Source organism: Pan paniscus, chromosome 20 (assembly GCF_029289425.2).
Source record: "Pan paniscus chromosome 20, NHGRI_mPanPan1-v2.0_pri, whole genome shotgun sequence".
In the NCBI taxonomy this organism is placed as follows: domain Eukaryota; kingdom Metazoa; phylum Chordata; class Mammalia; order Primates; family Hominidae; genus Pan; species Pan paniscus.
The window spans coordinates 63833988-63851360 of NC_073269.2; the positions used below are offsets into that span (position 1 = coordinate 63833988).

Below are 17373 nucleotides of genomic sequence, written 5' to 3' on the forward strand. Positions count from 1 at the left end.
AGGGGATGAGGTTGGGAGGATTGCTTGAGCCTAGGAAGCAGAGGTTGCAGTGAGCTGAGATCATGGCACTGCACTTCAGCCTGAATGACAGAGCAAGACTCCATCTCAAAAAAAAAGGAAAAGAAAAACCAGTGGTTGAAATAAATTGGTAATGCAAGAGTCTTCATTAGGCAGGTGACCAAAGCTGGATTCTCATTGTGAAAAGAAAGCATTTATTCCAAGGTGGGAGGATGGATTGAACATGGGGGCCTGCTGCCCCAGTCAAGGCTGCAGCACCCAGCATCCCTGTGAGGAGCCAGCCTGAGGACAATCAGAAGCCTGAACCAAGAAGAAGGAACAGAGAACCAAGACATCCTTGATGGCGTCACTGGGCTACGGCACCGAACAAGCCTGGAGCCAACCACACCTCAGGCTTCTCATCAGGCGAGTTAGTGAATTTCCTTCCAGGTGAAGCCAGTTTGATCTGGTTTTCTGTTATATGCAGCCAAATGCTTTCCACTAGATGTGGTGAGTAAAAGACAGGAGGATTCTGTAGAGAAGACCAATGACTGAGGTACAAGGATCCACAGAAACATCGACTGGCAGATTCTGAACCATAGCCCAGGATTCCTTCAGACATGTCACAGTAAGGTCCACCAATGTGTGCTACATGCCTGGCTTTGAGTTCTGGGACAGGGCTGTGGGAAAGGTGAATCAGATGATCCTTTGGCTCTCCCAAGAGCTGAGCTCCCTGTCACTTTTCACACGCTGGTTCCTCCACCTGGAACACTGTTACCCTCTTCCACCTCCTTCTATCCAGCTAACTCCTACTCAGCTTTCAGGTCTCAGCTCCACTGTCACTTCCTGAGATGCCCTCTTTGGAACACCCACAATAGGTTATGACATCCTGCTTATTTATTCCTAAATTCCCCTCATTTTTCTTTCTAGAACTTATTTCAGTTGTCATCTATGCATTGATGTCCACCTTCCCAACTGAACTCAGAGTGTGCCATCAATTCTAATAACTTCTTTATCCTGACCCACTTTTGTTAAATATTGTATTCTAAAAGGGAAATTTGTTTTGCTCTGGTAAGTGAGAAAGTCAATTTCCCTTCCTACAAATAGAAGTCTGCAATCACAACACAACAAAATCAAAACAATGCCACTAAGTCCCAGGAAACCCTTGTATGTTTCTCAGGGCTAAGTTGGAGGTTGTCCCCTCTGTTAAAAAAAGAAATGAACTGCACTGGGGGAGTGAAAGGAAAATGAAAGACTCAGCGCTGATCTGAGACTTTTTTTTTGAGCCGGAGTCTTGCTCAGTCACCCAGGCTAGAATGCACTGGCGCAATGTTGGCTCACTGCAACCTCCGCCTCCCAGGTTCAAGCGATTCTCCTGCTTCAGACTCCTGAGTAGCTGGGATTACAGGCGCGCACCACTGCGCCCAGCTAATTTTTGTATTTTTAGTACAGACGGGGTTTCACCATCTTGGCCAGGTTGGTATTGAACTCCTGACCTCGTGATCCACCCGCCTCGGCCTCCCAAAGTGCTGGGATTACAGGCGTGAGCCACCACACCCAGCTGATGAGACTTTTATGACAAGAATTAGCGTGCTGGACAGAGAAAGTAAAAGGAATGGCTTTATCAGGGTATCAACCCATGCCATTTGAGGACATTCCTGTGTACCCTCTAAAAACACCTCCTGGATCAACAGAGCATGGATATCAAGCATCAGAAAACAACTAATGACCATGCAGGCACCCAGATGCCTTTGTACAGAGATTGTATTGCTTAGGAAGATATCCGAGGGGCACTGAGGACAAATGTCTTCTGGGGGGCTGCCTGACTCACCCCTTTCTCTAAGAACAGCCCATCACCCATGGCCCCTGCTTAACAGGGCTGTGGCCACAGCTGACCCCACCAGGATGGCCCATCAGCTTCCTTCTTATGCAATCTGGATTAAGGACCTCAGAATGGGCTGAGCACTGGAGTGAGGGTTTGTGTTAAAAGGACATTTTCTACCCCGACAATCTCTGATGCAGACAAAGGGAGACCAGTCAGGAAGAGGTGGGAACAGAAAGGTCTGTCAAGAGAAAGGTGGGCAGTTCCAGTGACCTTTTTGCCTGGCCAAGAATCAGGGTTAGGGTCCTCCTTGGGGATGAGAGGTGAGTCATTACCTAGTGAAACCAGAAGCCCACAGGTCTCCAGCATCACCTCTCGGTACAGGGTCCTCTGGGCCAGGTCCAGCTGTCTCCACTCCTCCCGGGTAAAGGTCACAGCCACATCCTTGAAGGTCACCAACATCTGGAAAGTCAAACAGAAGTAATGCTATTGGCCTTGTGTTGTCGGATAGGATCAGAACCTGTCACTCAGTCTCTAGTCAATGTGCAGAGAGATCCAGGTCTGAATCAACTAGGTCTCCTTTGGGCTGACTTCCGTGCAGGGCTCAAAGGGGAGGCAGATACTGCCTTTTCACATAATGCAATTGTGCCTGAGAGAAAAGCCTTCTATGGGGAAGCTGTTGAAGATGACACAAACAATGGCAATCCCACGAGGACTATGGGAAGCAGAGAGTAAGTACTCTCGCATATTAAAAGAATGGAGGAAAATGACTGATACTAATCCAACCACAATAACAGCAACAGCAGCAGCTAAGTGTGGGGGAAAGAAAAATAGATCAGACCGTTACTGTATCTATGTAGAAAAAGGAAGACATAAGAAACTCCATTTTGATCTGTACTAAGAAAAATTCTTCTGCCTTGAGATGCTGTTAATCTGTAACCGTAGCCCCAACCCTGTGCTCACAGAAACGTGCCGTATTGACTCAAGGTTTAATGGAGTTAGGGCTGTGCAGGATGTGCCTTGGTAAACATGTGTTTGCAGGCAGTATGCTTGGTAAAAGTCATCGCCATTCTCCAGTCTCGGGTACCCAGGGACACAATGCACTGAGGAAGGCCACAGGGACCTCTGCCCAAGAAAGCCTGGGTATTGTCCAGGTTTCCCCCCACTGAGACAGCCTGAGATGTGGCCTCGTGGGAAGGGAAAGACCTTACCGTCCCCCAGCCCGACACCCATAAAGGGTCTGTGCTGACGAGGATTCATGAAAGAGGAAGGCCTCTTTGCAGTTGAGATAAGAGGAAGGCATCTGTCTCCTGCTTGTCCCTGGGAATGGAATGTCTTGGTGTAAAACCCGAGCGTACATTCTATTTACTGAGATAGGAGAAAGCCGCCTTATGGCTGGAGGTAAGACACGCTGGCGGCAATACTGCTCTTTACTGCACTGAGATGTTTGGGTAAAGTCAAACATAAATCTGGCCTACGTGCACATCGAGGCACAGCACCTTTCCTTAAACTTATTTATGACACAGAGTCCTTTGCTCACATGTTTTCCTGCTGACCCTCTCCCCACCATTACCGTGTAGTCCTGCCACATCCCCCTTGCCAAGATGGTAGAGAGAGTGATCAATAAATACTGAGGGAACTCAGACTGGTGCTGGTGTGCGTCCTCTGTATGCTGAGTGCCGTCCCCTGGGCCCACTTTTCTTCCTCTATACTTTGTCTCTGTGTCTTATTTCTTTTCTCAGTCTCTCATCTCCACCTTGCAAGAAATACCCACAGGTGTAGAGGGGCAGGCACCCTTCACTAAGTCCTCTGGTCCTCACTGTGTCCCTGCCAGGCTAAGGCTTCCTTAGCCGTGGTAAAGCAAATAAAGGCCTGACTTAAATCAGGCCTCCTGAATCTGACACTTGCCAGCTATGTGACTATGACGATGTCACATGATCTCTCTAAGGCTCGATTTCCGAATCAACACAATAACTATTCCCATCTCAGCAGGCAGCTCTAAGAACTAAACAGAAAATGTTCACTTAGGCAATCAGTGGAATGCCTAGCACATGTAAGTGCCTGATGTGTTTGGGAACTTTATTAATCCCCTGACAGGCCCAGAGGTAAATGTCGTTATCACTTCCATTTCACAGTCAGCAAAGGCTCAGGGAGCTTTAGAAATCAGGCACAGCCTCACATTTAAAAAGCAAAAGCAGCATTTGAGCACCGCTAAAACACCTCACCAAGCTGCCAGAGAGCAGGCAGGTGGGAGTGAGGGGTGCTTTTAGCTACAGCCAGCACTGCCAGGATGGGTGTGGAACTGCAGCCCCGCAGAGACCTGAGAACAATGTCCTAGACAAAGGGAAGTGCAAGGGCAAAGGCTGAAAATGGGAAAGAGCTTGGCAAGCTCAGGATTCCCTGGACGAATGCAGTGAGAAAGGGGACAATGGAAGAGGAGAAAGATGTGGTCAAAAGGGCAAACCAAGTACAGCCTTGCAGACCACGCTGGTCGGAGGGGGTGGATTTATTGGAAATGTGATGAGAGTCCCTATAAGAGAGGCCTATTCAATCATCAACCATTTATTAAGTACAATAAATGTACTTAAGCCTGGCTGTTCTGGGTCTTGGGAGAGGGAAGCAACAGGCACTCACATTCCAGGGTTGGAAAAAGATCCTAAACAGGCAACTAAATAAATGAGTAAGGCAATGTCAGATGGCCTTAAAGATTCAGATGACAAGAAAACAGAGCAAGGAGACCAAAGAGACTCTGGTCAGCTTTAAACGGTGCAACAGACGAGACCTCTTTAAGCAGCGGACACCGGAGGGAGTCAGAAATAAAGCAAAGGAGGGAGAGGTGGATGAGAAATTAACAACTACGACAGGAGCTGACAGTAATCTGGGCTATCATGAAAGTAATCAGAGTGACTGCTAGAGAGTAACCCTGGGCCTCATGTGTTATCTCCAAAGGGACACTACATCCTGCATGCCATCGCCACTGAACATTTTAATGGACTCGTTTTTCACCTGTAACTAAATGTCTTAAACAGGAAAATATACCGTTAGTTGCAACCCAGCGTCCCTTGCCCTAAACTGAAAGACAAATTCCTCAGCCTGCCCTACCACCTTTTCTGCCCTGGCATAGCAGCAACCGCAAAAACGCTCCTCCCACCTCTTTCAGCCGCTGCCCTTCGTTTTGTAGAGACAGGAGGCCAAGGAGGCCAGAGGGTCAGACTCCTGCTGGGGTTGAGTCTCCAAACCTAGCACAGGCCCAGGGAGCAGCTCCGGAAACAACATCCTGAGCGACGTCCCCGGACCGTGCTGTGCACTGGGACGGACACACACACATCACCCAGGGAGCCGTTCAAGCTGCCTCAACCCGGGGGGGGAAAAGAGTAAATATTTCTACTTTCCGCGCGCAAAAATGAAGGACGAGGACAGTAACGGGACTTGTTCAAGGTCGCAGGCCCGAGAAAGGACATGGTTGGAAGCCACGAGGAGGACTGCGGTCGCTCCTCTCACCTGTGAGGGGTTCCGAGACCCTAAAAGCCCTATTTCATACCACAACGCCGCGCACCCCAGAAACGGGGACGCTCCCCACGCCACCGCGGGCCTGCATTCCGGACCCGGCACCGCGCGACCCCCTTCTAGGCCTCTAAGAAGCAACGGCAGGGACTGCACTGAGGACGACCCCGAGACGCTCGTCGGGCCCGGGACACTGAGGCCGGGTGGCCGCGGGGAGCCGAGCCAGTCTGCTCACCTGCGCCGCGTCCTTCGTCTCCGCCATCCGGCCGTTGGCAGGACGAGGCCGCGTGGGGCAGCTCCCACGAGCTCAAAACCCTACCCCGGGTCCTACAACGGTGCGGAGGTGAGACCCAGTCGCCCTCCCATCCTTCCCGGCACAGTTCTGAGAGTGCGGACCAACACGCCCCACCACAAACGTCCACGCCAGCGAGGCCGGAAGTCCCGCCCCTGTGTCGCGGTCGCCTGCCACGCCTTTTCCTGCGCCGGCCCACTGCCCTCTAGGTAATGTAGTCTTGTCCCGTAAGAGGCCAGGCTTGGCTCTTTTTCCTTTTTTATTATGCACACCATGTTTCTGTATATCTCAGATAATCTTAGTGGAGCGAGTGTACACACTGGATTGTAAATTTTTAAAACTTCCTATTATTCGGATGCCTCAACGTCCCTACAAGCAGGCTGTGAGCACTCGCCCAGGCACCCAGGTAAACGAGTTTGATAAAGGGGGCCCTGCCACGAGGTTCCCTGCTTGCCTCCTCTGAGTGACCCAGTGACATTCCCATGTACCAGTAAAATCTTAACGCCTGGTTACTGCGTCCTCCTCCACCCTGACGCCAGGCACTGTCCATGGGACTGGCGTGGATCTGGATCCCCGCTTCCCGCGTGGAGCCATTCCCGGGACATGCTCATGAGGTTCCGTCTGTGGGACGTCTGCCTCCTCTGTGTGGACTGGTGTTGCCCAGGGCTCAGGAAGGTCTCCAGGGGCCGTGAGTCCCCGCCCGCTTCCGGAGTCCAGCTTCGTGACACCATCGTGAGAAAGAATTCAGGGATGAGTCAAAATGAAGCCAAAGGCAAGACGCTTTTATTGGGAAGAAAAAGTACACATTTTTGAGAAGAGTGTACTTTTCCCAAGAGAAGAGGGAAGTGCGCACGTACGAGGGAGAGCGGGTCATGCACAATGGAGTTTGGGTTTCTAATTTTATGGGCTCTTCTAATTAGGGGGTGGGATAATCATGAGGTTTTTCTAGGAAAAGGTGGGAATTTCTTAGAATTGGGGTGCCAACCATTTTTGTACTAAATGTGGGCGTGCTTGGATTGGCCTGGCACTGGTGGGTGTGTGATTTAATGTGGCAATGAGTGTATAGTTAGGTCTGGGGTAGGAAATGGGTCAAATCTAGCGTCATGGGACAGCCTAGCCCCAATCCTGTTTGTTAAGGTCTCATCAGCCCAGTCTTCTTGTTGGAGTAGCTAATTTTAACAGCTTGATGTTTTCCCCCTTCTCCTGTGACCACACAGCATTCCTATTTTGTGGGTGTTTCTTTAATTAGAGAGTGGAATAATTATTAGGTATTCTGGAAAAGGAGGGAAATTCAGGGACCCACCTGGTTACTGCCCCCTTTCTCTCTTATTTGGGTTTGCCCAGAAGAGTCATGGACATGTCATCCTGACTGGGATTTTGGCCATTCTTTCTCTTATTTTGGGTTTTCTGTTATCCTATGGTTTCTTTGCCTAGTTCTTGTTTTTATTTGTTGTTTGAATTTTTCCATCCTCCTGCAACCACCCAGTGCTATTCCTATATCACTGTGAGTATAAACACCCTTTAACCTTATAGGCTTCTTGAAGTATAATTCCCAAGACCATGTTGCAGTGGTCCTTAAAGAACCAATAAGGCAGAGAGAAACAAACATGTTCCAAATTTTGTTCTCAGGAGTAAACCTTACTCATTTGTTAAAGGCTGTAGCTAGCTCAAAAGAAGTTTCCTTGACTCTGAAGAACAAAACAAGGATCAGCAATGTTCCAAGCAAAAGTCAAAAAGATTATTTCAGTTTTTCTATTAGTTCAGCCTATTCTGTTAACTCTTGTTCTGCTTGATATTTATAAACATTTTAGCTTTTCATGAGTCCTGTATGTTTTTCAGTTATCAGAAACATGCATTTAGGAATACCTGTTAAAGTATTCCTACATCTGATTATGAACCATATTTTGAAGAGGATTAAAACAAGACAACAATTGTCTGTAAATGACAAAATGTCCAGGGTGGTTAGTCAAAAACATGATTGACAAAAAAAATTTGGTTATCTCCGTGGTTTACAATAACAACATAACAACCTTAATTGTGGTTGATAGCGTATACTTTCACATTAGAGTTTTCTAAATCCCATGCAGTTTTGGAACACATATTAATAGTATTTGCTGAATATAACCTGAAGAAGATTAGACATCATTTTGGCAATCCCATGTAACAAAACATGTCAAATAATCCTGCTTGCCTCTTTTCTGGATGCCCCAGGGACACTCTGTAGCATCCAAAAGGTAGGTGTCAAGAAAGACAATTGATTTGTGGAAGCCTGTTAAATATGTTAACAGGCTTAAAATATTTGATGTTATGTACTAGAATTCCAGATTACTATAAGTTATTTATTTTGCCAAAATGATGACTCAAAAATTTGAAAAAGCAAAAACCTTTCATTAGCCTTTACTATTACATGAAAATTGTGTTCAAGAGAGAGAAAGCCAAATTTCACCCTTACATTAGTGTACTATTAATGTCAACCACAATTTTTAATGAAACAATTATAGGCAATTCTATCCAATCTTAACCAGTTTGACAATGAGGTGAGATTTTCACAAACCTTTTATAACCCTTTACAAATTTTGCTAAAGAGTAGATTCGTGCATTAAGAGTTCTTTGTTGTGCTTTTATTTCAATGCTCAATTTACAGAAAACCACATAATACCCTTTTGAATGTAGTCAATATATTCACACAGAGTTTCCTTTGCAAGATTAATTCTTACAATTTTTTCCCCAGTTTGCTTAAACCTTCAGTTGTATTTTATCTACTTTAAGACAATTCTTTATCCCTAGGCAAAACGTACATTGCCATGCCTTCTTATAATTTTTTACAAAAAACACATTTTACTGTTTTTACACGCATTGCATGTAAATCTATTCAGTAGTCTCAATTACATGTCATAATGGTAACTCTTAGCAATTTTTTTTTAAGACGGAATCTCGCTCTGTCACCCAAGCTGGAGTGCAGTAGCACAGTCTTGGTTCACCGCAACCACCACCTCCCAGGTTCAAGCGATTCTCCTGCCTCAGCCTCCCAAGTAGCTGGGACTACAGGCACATGCCACCATGCCAGGCTGATTTTTTGTATTTTTAGTAGAGATGGGGTTTCACCGCATTAGCCAGGATGGTCTCAATCTCCTGACCTCATGATCTGTCCGCCTCAGCTTCCCAAAGTGCTAGGATTACATGTGTGAGCCACCACGCCTGGCCCTACCTTTAGCAATTTTTAACTTTAGTGTAAAACCTGGTAAGCTGTTTTAATTATTTGCTGGGTGCAGATAAAGTTTAACTCCTTCCAGAATAAGTTAGGGGCATGGTTACTTCCATATGTTCCCAGACTTTACCCATTGTGAAGCAGGCAAGTTGAACAGTTCTTAAAGGCCAAAGGAGCAGTACAACCTTAAAACATTTAGCAAACCTACCATCTGATCTGCATAATTTAGACCACATATTTACATCTTGAGTACATTTGTATTTTACCAATAATCCCTAAGACTGTTTTATTTTTAAAGATTAAAGTCACATGAACTAAGAGAAATTACAGTTTTTACTATTCTTTCAAAAAAGATTTGATCGGCCACGCGCAGTGGCTCACACCTGTAATCCCAACACTTTGGGAGGCTGAGGTGGGTGGATCATAAGGTCAGGATATTGAGACCATCTTGGCCAACATGGTGAAGCCCCATCTCTACTAAAATACAAAAAATTAGCCAGGCATTGTGGCACGTGCCTGTAATCCCAGCTACTTGGGAGGCTGAGGCAGAGCAATTGCTTAAACCTGGGAGGCGGAGGTTGCAGTGAGCCAAGATCGCACTACTGCACTCCAGCCTGGTGACAGAGCAAGACTCAGTCTGGGAAAAAAAGAATTTTATTTGATCTAAGTGCTTATAGGCCAATCAATTACAGCTCTTTTTTATAGACATCACACAACACATATATGACTACACAGAGAGAAGAAGATCCAGCAGCTCAGGGTGGAGCCCTTTAAGAATAAGGCTACAAAAGCATGCAGTTTCTGGGGCCTAATAAACAGGCATAGCTTGAAGGCAAAAGCAGATTTTGAGAGGGATTTATCCATCTCTAATTCTTGGGGTTCCATGAGGAAAACAGATTTCCCCCAAATTGAATCTGTGGCACCTTGTCTGTTTTCTCAAGGAGTCCAAGGCCACCAGAAGTCATCCTTGAGCCTTTCATGCATGCACCAAGATTGGCAAGACAGAGTGGAGAAAAGTAATTCAGTTGACTGAGATACAAACCTTTTCCAGAAAAACAAGATCTAAGAAGAGAAAAACATAGAGGCATTTCAAGGACACCTATAACTTGGGTATCCACTTTTAATTAAGCTGAGTGCTCTTTCAGAAATTTCTTCTTTACTAATTAAAACTTTACAGATAATATAAACAATGATCCTTATCTTTTTTTTTTTTTACTGGTTTGCATCACTCTTTGTTCACAATCATGTTCAGGTTCTCCAGTTTACTTTTGGGGAAAGTGGCTGGATTCAGGCAAGGACAGGTTTTTAACTGGACTGTAGATCCCTCTAACAGCAAGGCCTGATATTTGAGGAGGCAATTGTCTGTTAGCCAGAGACTTCCCTTAGAGGATAGCAGTCCTGCTCTATTATATGGGGTCTAAACAGTTATTTTCCGGCTGGATGCGGTGGCTCACGCCTGTAATCCCAGCACTTTGGGAGGCTGAGGTGGGTGGATCACAAGGTCAAGAGATCAAGACTATCCTGGTCAACATAGTGAAACCCCATCTCTACTAAAAATACAAAAGTTAGCAGGGCATGGTGGTGCACACCTGTAGTGCCGGCTACTCAGGAGGCTGAGGCAGAAGAATTGCTTGAACCCAGGAGGCAGAGGTTGCAATGAGCCGAGATCACGCCATTGCACTCCAGCCTGGTGACAGAACGAGACTCTGTCTCAAACAAACAAAAAACAAACAAACAGTTATTTCCCATTATTAACTTGGTGGCCTCTGGCACGAGCAAAGCCACCAATGCAACTTCTTGGAGGAAGGCTGGCCATCCTTTAACCACCAAGTCAAGTTCCTTGCTTAGGTAACCCACTGGCTGTTGAGCTGGACCTCGAGCCTTTGTTAAAATTCCCTGGGCCGTTTCCTTTCTTTCTGATACATAGAGATTAAATGCGTTCCCTATGAGAAGACTGAGGGCTGGTGTTTTAAGTAATGCTTGTTTTAACTGGTTAAGGCTTTTGAGTTTTAAGATTCCAAGTATTAGTTGCTTGAGTTTCTTTTATGAGGTGGTATAAAGGGTGAGGTATTTCACCATATCCAGGTACCCACAGTCTGCAAAATTCAGTAATTCCTAAGAATCCCCTTAACTGTTAAAGGAAATGGGCTTAATCCTTTCCTTACCTGGTGCTCTTGTCCCTTCTGATAAGACTAGACCTAGGTACTTTACTGAAGTCTGACAGAGCTGAGCTTTAGATTTTGAAGTCCTATATCCCCTTTCTGCCAAGAAATTGAAGAGAGCCTCAGTGCTTTCCTGTTACTTCCTTGGTTGGAGCACAGAGGAGACTGTCATTTATATACTTCAAAGTTTAAACTTGAGGGTGAGAAAAATTAGAAAAACATTTGGACAGGGTCTGTTTCAGCAACTTCCTTCTGATATCGGGGGGTGCCTGAGTAATAAACCTGCTCTTTATTGAATTGGGAGACAGGGAGGTGTGTTTCACTAAGGCCTCTCTCAGCCTTTCCATAACGGCTGAGGGATTTTCATCTGATTTTTGATTTAACATGGATTGTTTAGAGTAATTAAGAGGTTTGGTTTTGTTTTTTGCTAGCCTTTTAATATGCACATCAGAAAGTGTATTCCACTCATCTATGCGATGACTAGTCTCCACTTAGGGTTTTCAAGGGGCACTGTTTATCTTCCTACTGGGAATGGGAATCCTGTCTCTTTTTTACCCTCTTTCCCCTTTTGACTGGGTTTCTTTTTTGGCTGGCTATAGGATACATGCTGTTTGTCTGTGAATCTCTCTGCTGCCTTAGGGCTGCCTGTTTCTCAGCAGCAGTTAGAGTTTGGCTTAGGAGTAACATAACATCTCCCCATGCAAGATCAAACATTTGGGTTAGATTTTAGAAAGCTTTTATGTATCTATCAGGGTCATCCAAAAACTTGCCTAAGACCCCCTTTGTTTGTCTAAGGTACTGCAATGATATGGGAACTTGAACTCTAGTGGCACCATGTCCATTGGGCATTTCCTGCAGGGTCAACAGTGAAGTTGAGTTTTCTTGTGTGGCACAGCTGGAGGAGCTGATGCTTGGCTATTGGAGGCCCCAGATAAGGGATGGGGAGGTAGAGCATCCAGAAGTTGCATTTGAGGGGGTTTTCTGACTTTGCGGTGTTGTCCACTGTGGGCTTGTCTGATATGACTCTTAAGAGGGCAGAGTCAATTTTGCAGTGCTTACAAAGAGCTGGGCTGTTTCACAGGGCAAAGAAGGCTTGCACATAGGGGACCTCAGACCGTTTGCCCTCCCATGTGCAGAAAAGATCTAGTTATTGGATATTATTGAAATTAACACTTCCCTCAGCAGCCCAGGCCTATCCATCCTGGAGCTGGTAAGATGGCTATGTCCTCGTACAGAAGAATATAAGCCATTTTTCTTCAGTCTCAGGGTTAAAAGTCTCAGTGTCTCAGGATGCACTCAAGAGGGGTGCAGACTGAAGATGGTTTGTTACCTGTTTTAAAAAGAGTAGGAGAAAAGGCGTCCCTTGGTCTTTTTCCTTTTTTGGTGTGACCCAGGGTGGAAAGAAAGATCGAAAGTGCATCCCACTTCTCTTTCTTCCCATACTCTGGGTCCTGGCCACCATCATAGGTGTCACCCATGGATGCAAGCATGACCTTCACCCGTGGATCTGGAAGAGCTAGTTGGGTGTAATAGTCATGCTTACCTGTATGAGGACCTGACTCTCCACGCTGCTGGTTTCCTAGTCCCAAGTGGCCCATAAGGCTCCCAGGGTACCATAGTGGTCTGGGAGATATTGTATTTGGGTGAGACCCTTTAATGGAGGGAGTGTTTTAATACTATCTCTGGCTTCCCTTGCTATGGCCCTAGCAAAACATTGAAATCCCAGAGAATGGGACCGATTGACTTCCAAATATGAAATCTTCTTTTTATTTAAATGCCAATGTAGTTCAATGCAGAACAGGTGACTTAAAAGAACATAAGGATTGAATGGCTGTTCTCCCGACTATTAAAGGTACAGCTTTGCTGTTAACAGATGGAGCATGGAGCTTAGTCCCTAACAGAGGCACACAGGAGGGAGAGGAATTGGGGAACTAATGGTTTTGCACAAAGGGCAGATAGGGCTCCTTATGGAGAAAAAATCCTATTTCACTTGGTGGCGCTGTAGCATCTGAAATGTTAAATAAGAACTCTGACTCCAAATTCTTTCCAGGAAGAAGTTAGAGGTTTGGGCTTAATAGGCTGTCCCCATTGTATGCCTTCCAGAAGAAGAAAATTAACTTGTCTCATAATGGAACTGTCTAGATTCATTGGGCAGTCCTGAGCTTTTACATGGAGGAAAAACACAACCCAAATGGAGAGGAAGAAGGGTATTCACTCAGCATGAAATATCCCCCCTATACAGTGCCATGAAGGTCTGTCATTAGGGACAAAAAGCTCTCACTAGGTGAAAGTTTAGACAGAAATCCTCTAATTGTTCTAATTAGATCAAACCTCTATAGTAAACAGTTCAAAAATTGTAGTGTCAGGGAATCATCTTCATGGTTGCTGGACTTGTCATCAACATCCCCAGGATCTAGAGTTCCATCTTCTGGCCTATCTGGAAAACCTCACAGACATCTACCCAGTACTTCTAACTAACCATAGCAATCCCAAAGTACCAAAACCCCTACTTATTCAGTGGAACTCTCCTTCACTTAATGGATTCCACCTGAATGTCCCTTCCACACTTGCCATTATACCTGGACTTGAAAAGTTGAGTATATCTCCAGTGCATTAATGATTCTTTTGCACTCACTACTATGTTAATGACACAAAAGCAGACGTTTCCCTGTGATGCTCTGATCTAATTATAGTTACCAAGTTTCCAAGGCAACAGCAAGGTAAATGGTATTTCACTTGTAGGCAAGGAGACCATATATGATGTCTTCTCCCAGACCAGAACACACAGGGGAAAAAATGACTGCCTAATCTGGGAGGGTGGGAGTACTATTCGCTTCTGGAAAACAAGGTTTGTTTGACCACCCCCATTGGAACAGGGGAAGAATATCTCTATAGACCCAACTTGGCAGCAAAGCATAGACATTACACCCTGTAGGACCTCTATGCTCCAACTGGACTCATTTTTGTTTGTGGCCATGAATGAGAAGTCACACGCTGTAACTACTCCTGGCTCCCCAGGGAGCCATCTGTTCTTTTAGGAGTAGCTTTCCCTTACATATCAAAAACTTGGAACAAAGATAAATGTATGTTGACCACCCTTGCCCCTCCAAGGGTCACAGTCTATAACCCAATAAGGCCCAGGAACACCAGAAGTCAACAAGCAATAGGATTAATTCTGGTGGGAATCAGGGCAGCCATAGGACAAGCAGCACCCTGGGGTGTCTTTGCCTACCACAAGTCAACCCTAAAGAACTTGACTCAAACTCTAGAATCCTTAGCCACCAACACAGGTTAGGCACTACCAGCAATTCAAGAATCTCTAGACTCTTTGGCAAATGCAGTTCTCGATAACACACTGGCATTAGATTATCTACTAGCGGAACAAGGTAAAGTCTGTGCAGTTAATAAAACCTGCTGCACATATATTAGCAACTCTGGATAGGTTAACATTCAAAAGATCTATGAGCAAGTGACCCTGTTATGTATATTTTCTTTGGCTCTTGCTTGTTTAACCTCTTAGTAAAGTTTGTGTTTTCTAGATCAATAGTCCCCAACCTTTTTGGCATCAGGGACCAGTTTCATGGAAGACAATTTTTCTATGGATGGGGTATGTGGGGCTGGGGCTGGGGGCTGGTCTCAGGATGAAACTCTTCCACCTCAGATCATCAGGTACTAGATTTTCATAAGGAGTGTGCAACCCCAGTCCCTTGCATGCACAGTTTATGATAAGGTTAGCACCCCTATGAGAATCTAATGCTGCCACTGATCTGGCAGGAGGTGGAGCTCAGGCAGTAATGCTCACTCACCTGCCACTCACCTCCTACTGTGCAGCCCAGTTCCTAACAGGACATGGACCAGTATCCACAGGAGAGGGGTTGGGGTATCCTGTTCTAGTTCCAGGTAAAGACAATGCTGGCACAAGGCTTCCAACCCATCCTTGTCTACTGTTCCAGAGAATGGAAGTGTCCTTCCTTTGGGGACCTTATATGTGGTATCCAGGGATGTTTACTCCTTTAGTGCTAGGCAGGGCCTAGGCCCACAAAATCAGCAGCAAGCAGTCACAGAGCCCCCTTAAAATTAAAGAGGAGTATCTAATCTCTGATGGGAGAGTGAGATAGGAGGCAGGACTCCATACCAGACTGAAGACTGGCTGAAACAGGGAACAGGCACCAAGAGCATATCTACATAATACACACCCACCAGTGCCATGGCAGTTTACCATCACCATGACAACACCCAGAAATTACCATCCCTTTTCTAGAAATTTCCAAATAACCCACCCTTTACTTTGCATGTAGTTAAAAGTGGGTATAAATATGATTGCAGAGCTGCCCCCTGAGCTGATACTCGACACACTGCCTATGGGGTTGCCCTGCTCTGTAGGAGCAGCCACAGAGTTGTAACCCTGCTGCCTCAACAAAGCTATTTTCCATCTACCACTAGCTTGCTCTTGAATTCTTTCCTGAGTGAAGCCAAGAACCTTCTTGGACTAAGCCCCAATTTTGGGGCTCACCTGCCCTACAACGCCACCTGATGTCCTACCTCTGTGCTTTCTAAAACCATCTCCCTTACCACTGGAAGAATATAACTTAGGCCTCAGGAAATGAGGACAATTCATGCTGACGTAAGGAGCTCTTTAAAAAATAAAAAAGCAGCTGGGCGCAGTGGCTCATGCGTGTAATCCCAGCACTTTGGGAGGCCGAGGCAGCTGGATCACCTGAGGTCAGGAGTTTGAGACAAGCCTGGCCAACGTGGTGAAACCTCATCTCTACTAAAAATACAAAAATTAGCTGGGTGTGGTGGCACACGCCTATAATCCCAGCTACTCAGGAGACTGAGGCAGGAGAATCGTTTGAACCTGGGAGGTGGAGCTTGTAGTGAGCCAAGATCATGCCACTGCACTCCAGCCTGGGCGAGAGTGAGACTCCATCAAAAAAAAAAGAGGCAGCATTATATAATAAGATACCTGGGGGATATTGATGGACATGCTACCTTGGAGGCCTGCCTAGCTCAGCCCCTTCTTCGAGAATAATCCACTACCCACAGTCCTGTTAACCAGTCTCTGGGGATACCTGACCCAACCAGGCTAGATCAAGTTTTCTTGCCTGAATTCTGGAATACGGACCTCAGACAGAGGGCAGAGTGTGCTGGGCACTAGGGTGAGGATTTGTGTTTAAAGGGCTGTTTCTACCCCAGTGATCCCCAGTGCAGACACAGGGAGACCAGGCAAAAGCATGTGAGACCAAAACAGAGAATACAACAGGACCTGTGGGTAGAGGGAGAAGGGCTTGAGATGCCTTTCTCACCAGGCAGTATGTGCAAGAGGATGGAATCAGAGGACTAGGGTCACCCACATGGGACAGAAATAAAGCTTTACCCAGCAAGACCAAGAGCCCACAGTTCTCCAGCCTCACATCTTGGTGCAGTGTCCTCTGGGCCAGGCCCAAATATCCACATTTCTACCAGATGAAGGTCAGGGCCATGACCTTGAAAGGCACCAATGCCTGGCAAGTCAAACAGAAAGTTGACCTCAGACTGTTGGATATTAGAACCTATTGCTTGGTCACTGGGAAAGGCGCAGAGAACCAGGACATCTGAGGGTTGAGCTCCATGTAGGGCACAAGGGTGAGGGACACTGCCTCTGAAAATAGGGTAACTGTGGCAGAAGATAAAGCCTATGATGGGGGATGTCATTTCCAAGTTAAGGTTTCTGCTACCCAGGCTCCTTCTGATTCCCTACCTCCCACATGTCCTCCTGCACTCACATTGAGTCATCCCAAGTAATCCTCCAGGTTGCTTGCCTGGCTCCATGCTCTGACAATCATGCTGCGAATGGAGCTGTTCCCTCTAAGCCAGGCTATGCCTACACTGTCACACCTTGTACAAGGAGATTGTGTGTGTTGTAAAAATAGACACAGCCAGTTACTAGATGTGTAGATGCACTTTTACCACAGGCACATTTGTTTTGCTACTACCTCCTCCACTTCCTATTAATCATACCCAAAATTTCTGTACCAATTATGTCCCATGCTTAGCTCCCATCAGCTTGAGTACCACCATCTATGGAATCATGGGCATCAGGGCACATAGGTTCCTTTGCAGAAGCTGGGAAAAAGCTTTGTCTCAACAGTGCTGGGCATTACAGCCTGTAGAACAATGCAATAAATCCATCTTATTCCCTAAAGCACAGGAGCCTGTCATAACAGCCGACTTGTCCTCAGGATGACCTCTGGTCCAGAGAAAGTGTAGGGATCCAGGCCATAAATTAGGACAACAAAATTCTTGCATTGTTTCCTAGGAGGCCTTGAGCAGCAAGGCAAAGTGGACTAAAACCAGAACAAGAACTACTGTCATTTTACTTTTCCTGCACAGGCCAGCAACATTGGGG

The 17373-nt window shown here is 46.0% G+C and overlaps 1 protein-coding gene across 3 annotated transcripts in view; it reads right to left on the bottom strand.

Moving 5' to 3' along the window:
• ZNF550 (zinc finger protein 550) overlaps positions 1-17327 on the bottom strand; it is a 29557-nt gene extending 12230 nt beyond the window's left edge. For all 3 annotated transcript variants that reach the window (XR_010110946.1, XR_010110945.1, XM_034946528.3), the window contains exons 1-2: positions 5559-17327; positions 2155-2281 (exon numbers count right to left, since the gene is read on the bottom strand). Coding sequence is in view for 1 of the 3 variants with exons in the window: in XM_034946528.3 (XP_034802419.1) it covers positions 2155-2281; positions 5559-5585 (154 nt within the window). In the remaining 2 variants the exon portion in view is untranslated. The remainder of the gene's footprint in view (positions 1-2154; positions 2282-5558) is intronic.
• Positions 17328-17373: the final 46 nt, after the last annotated feature.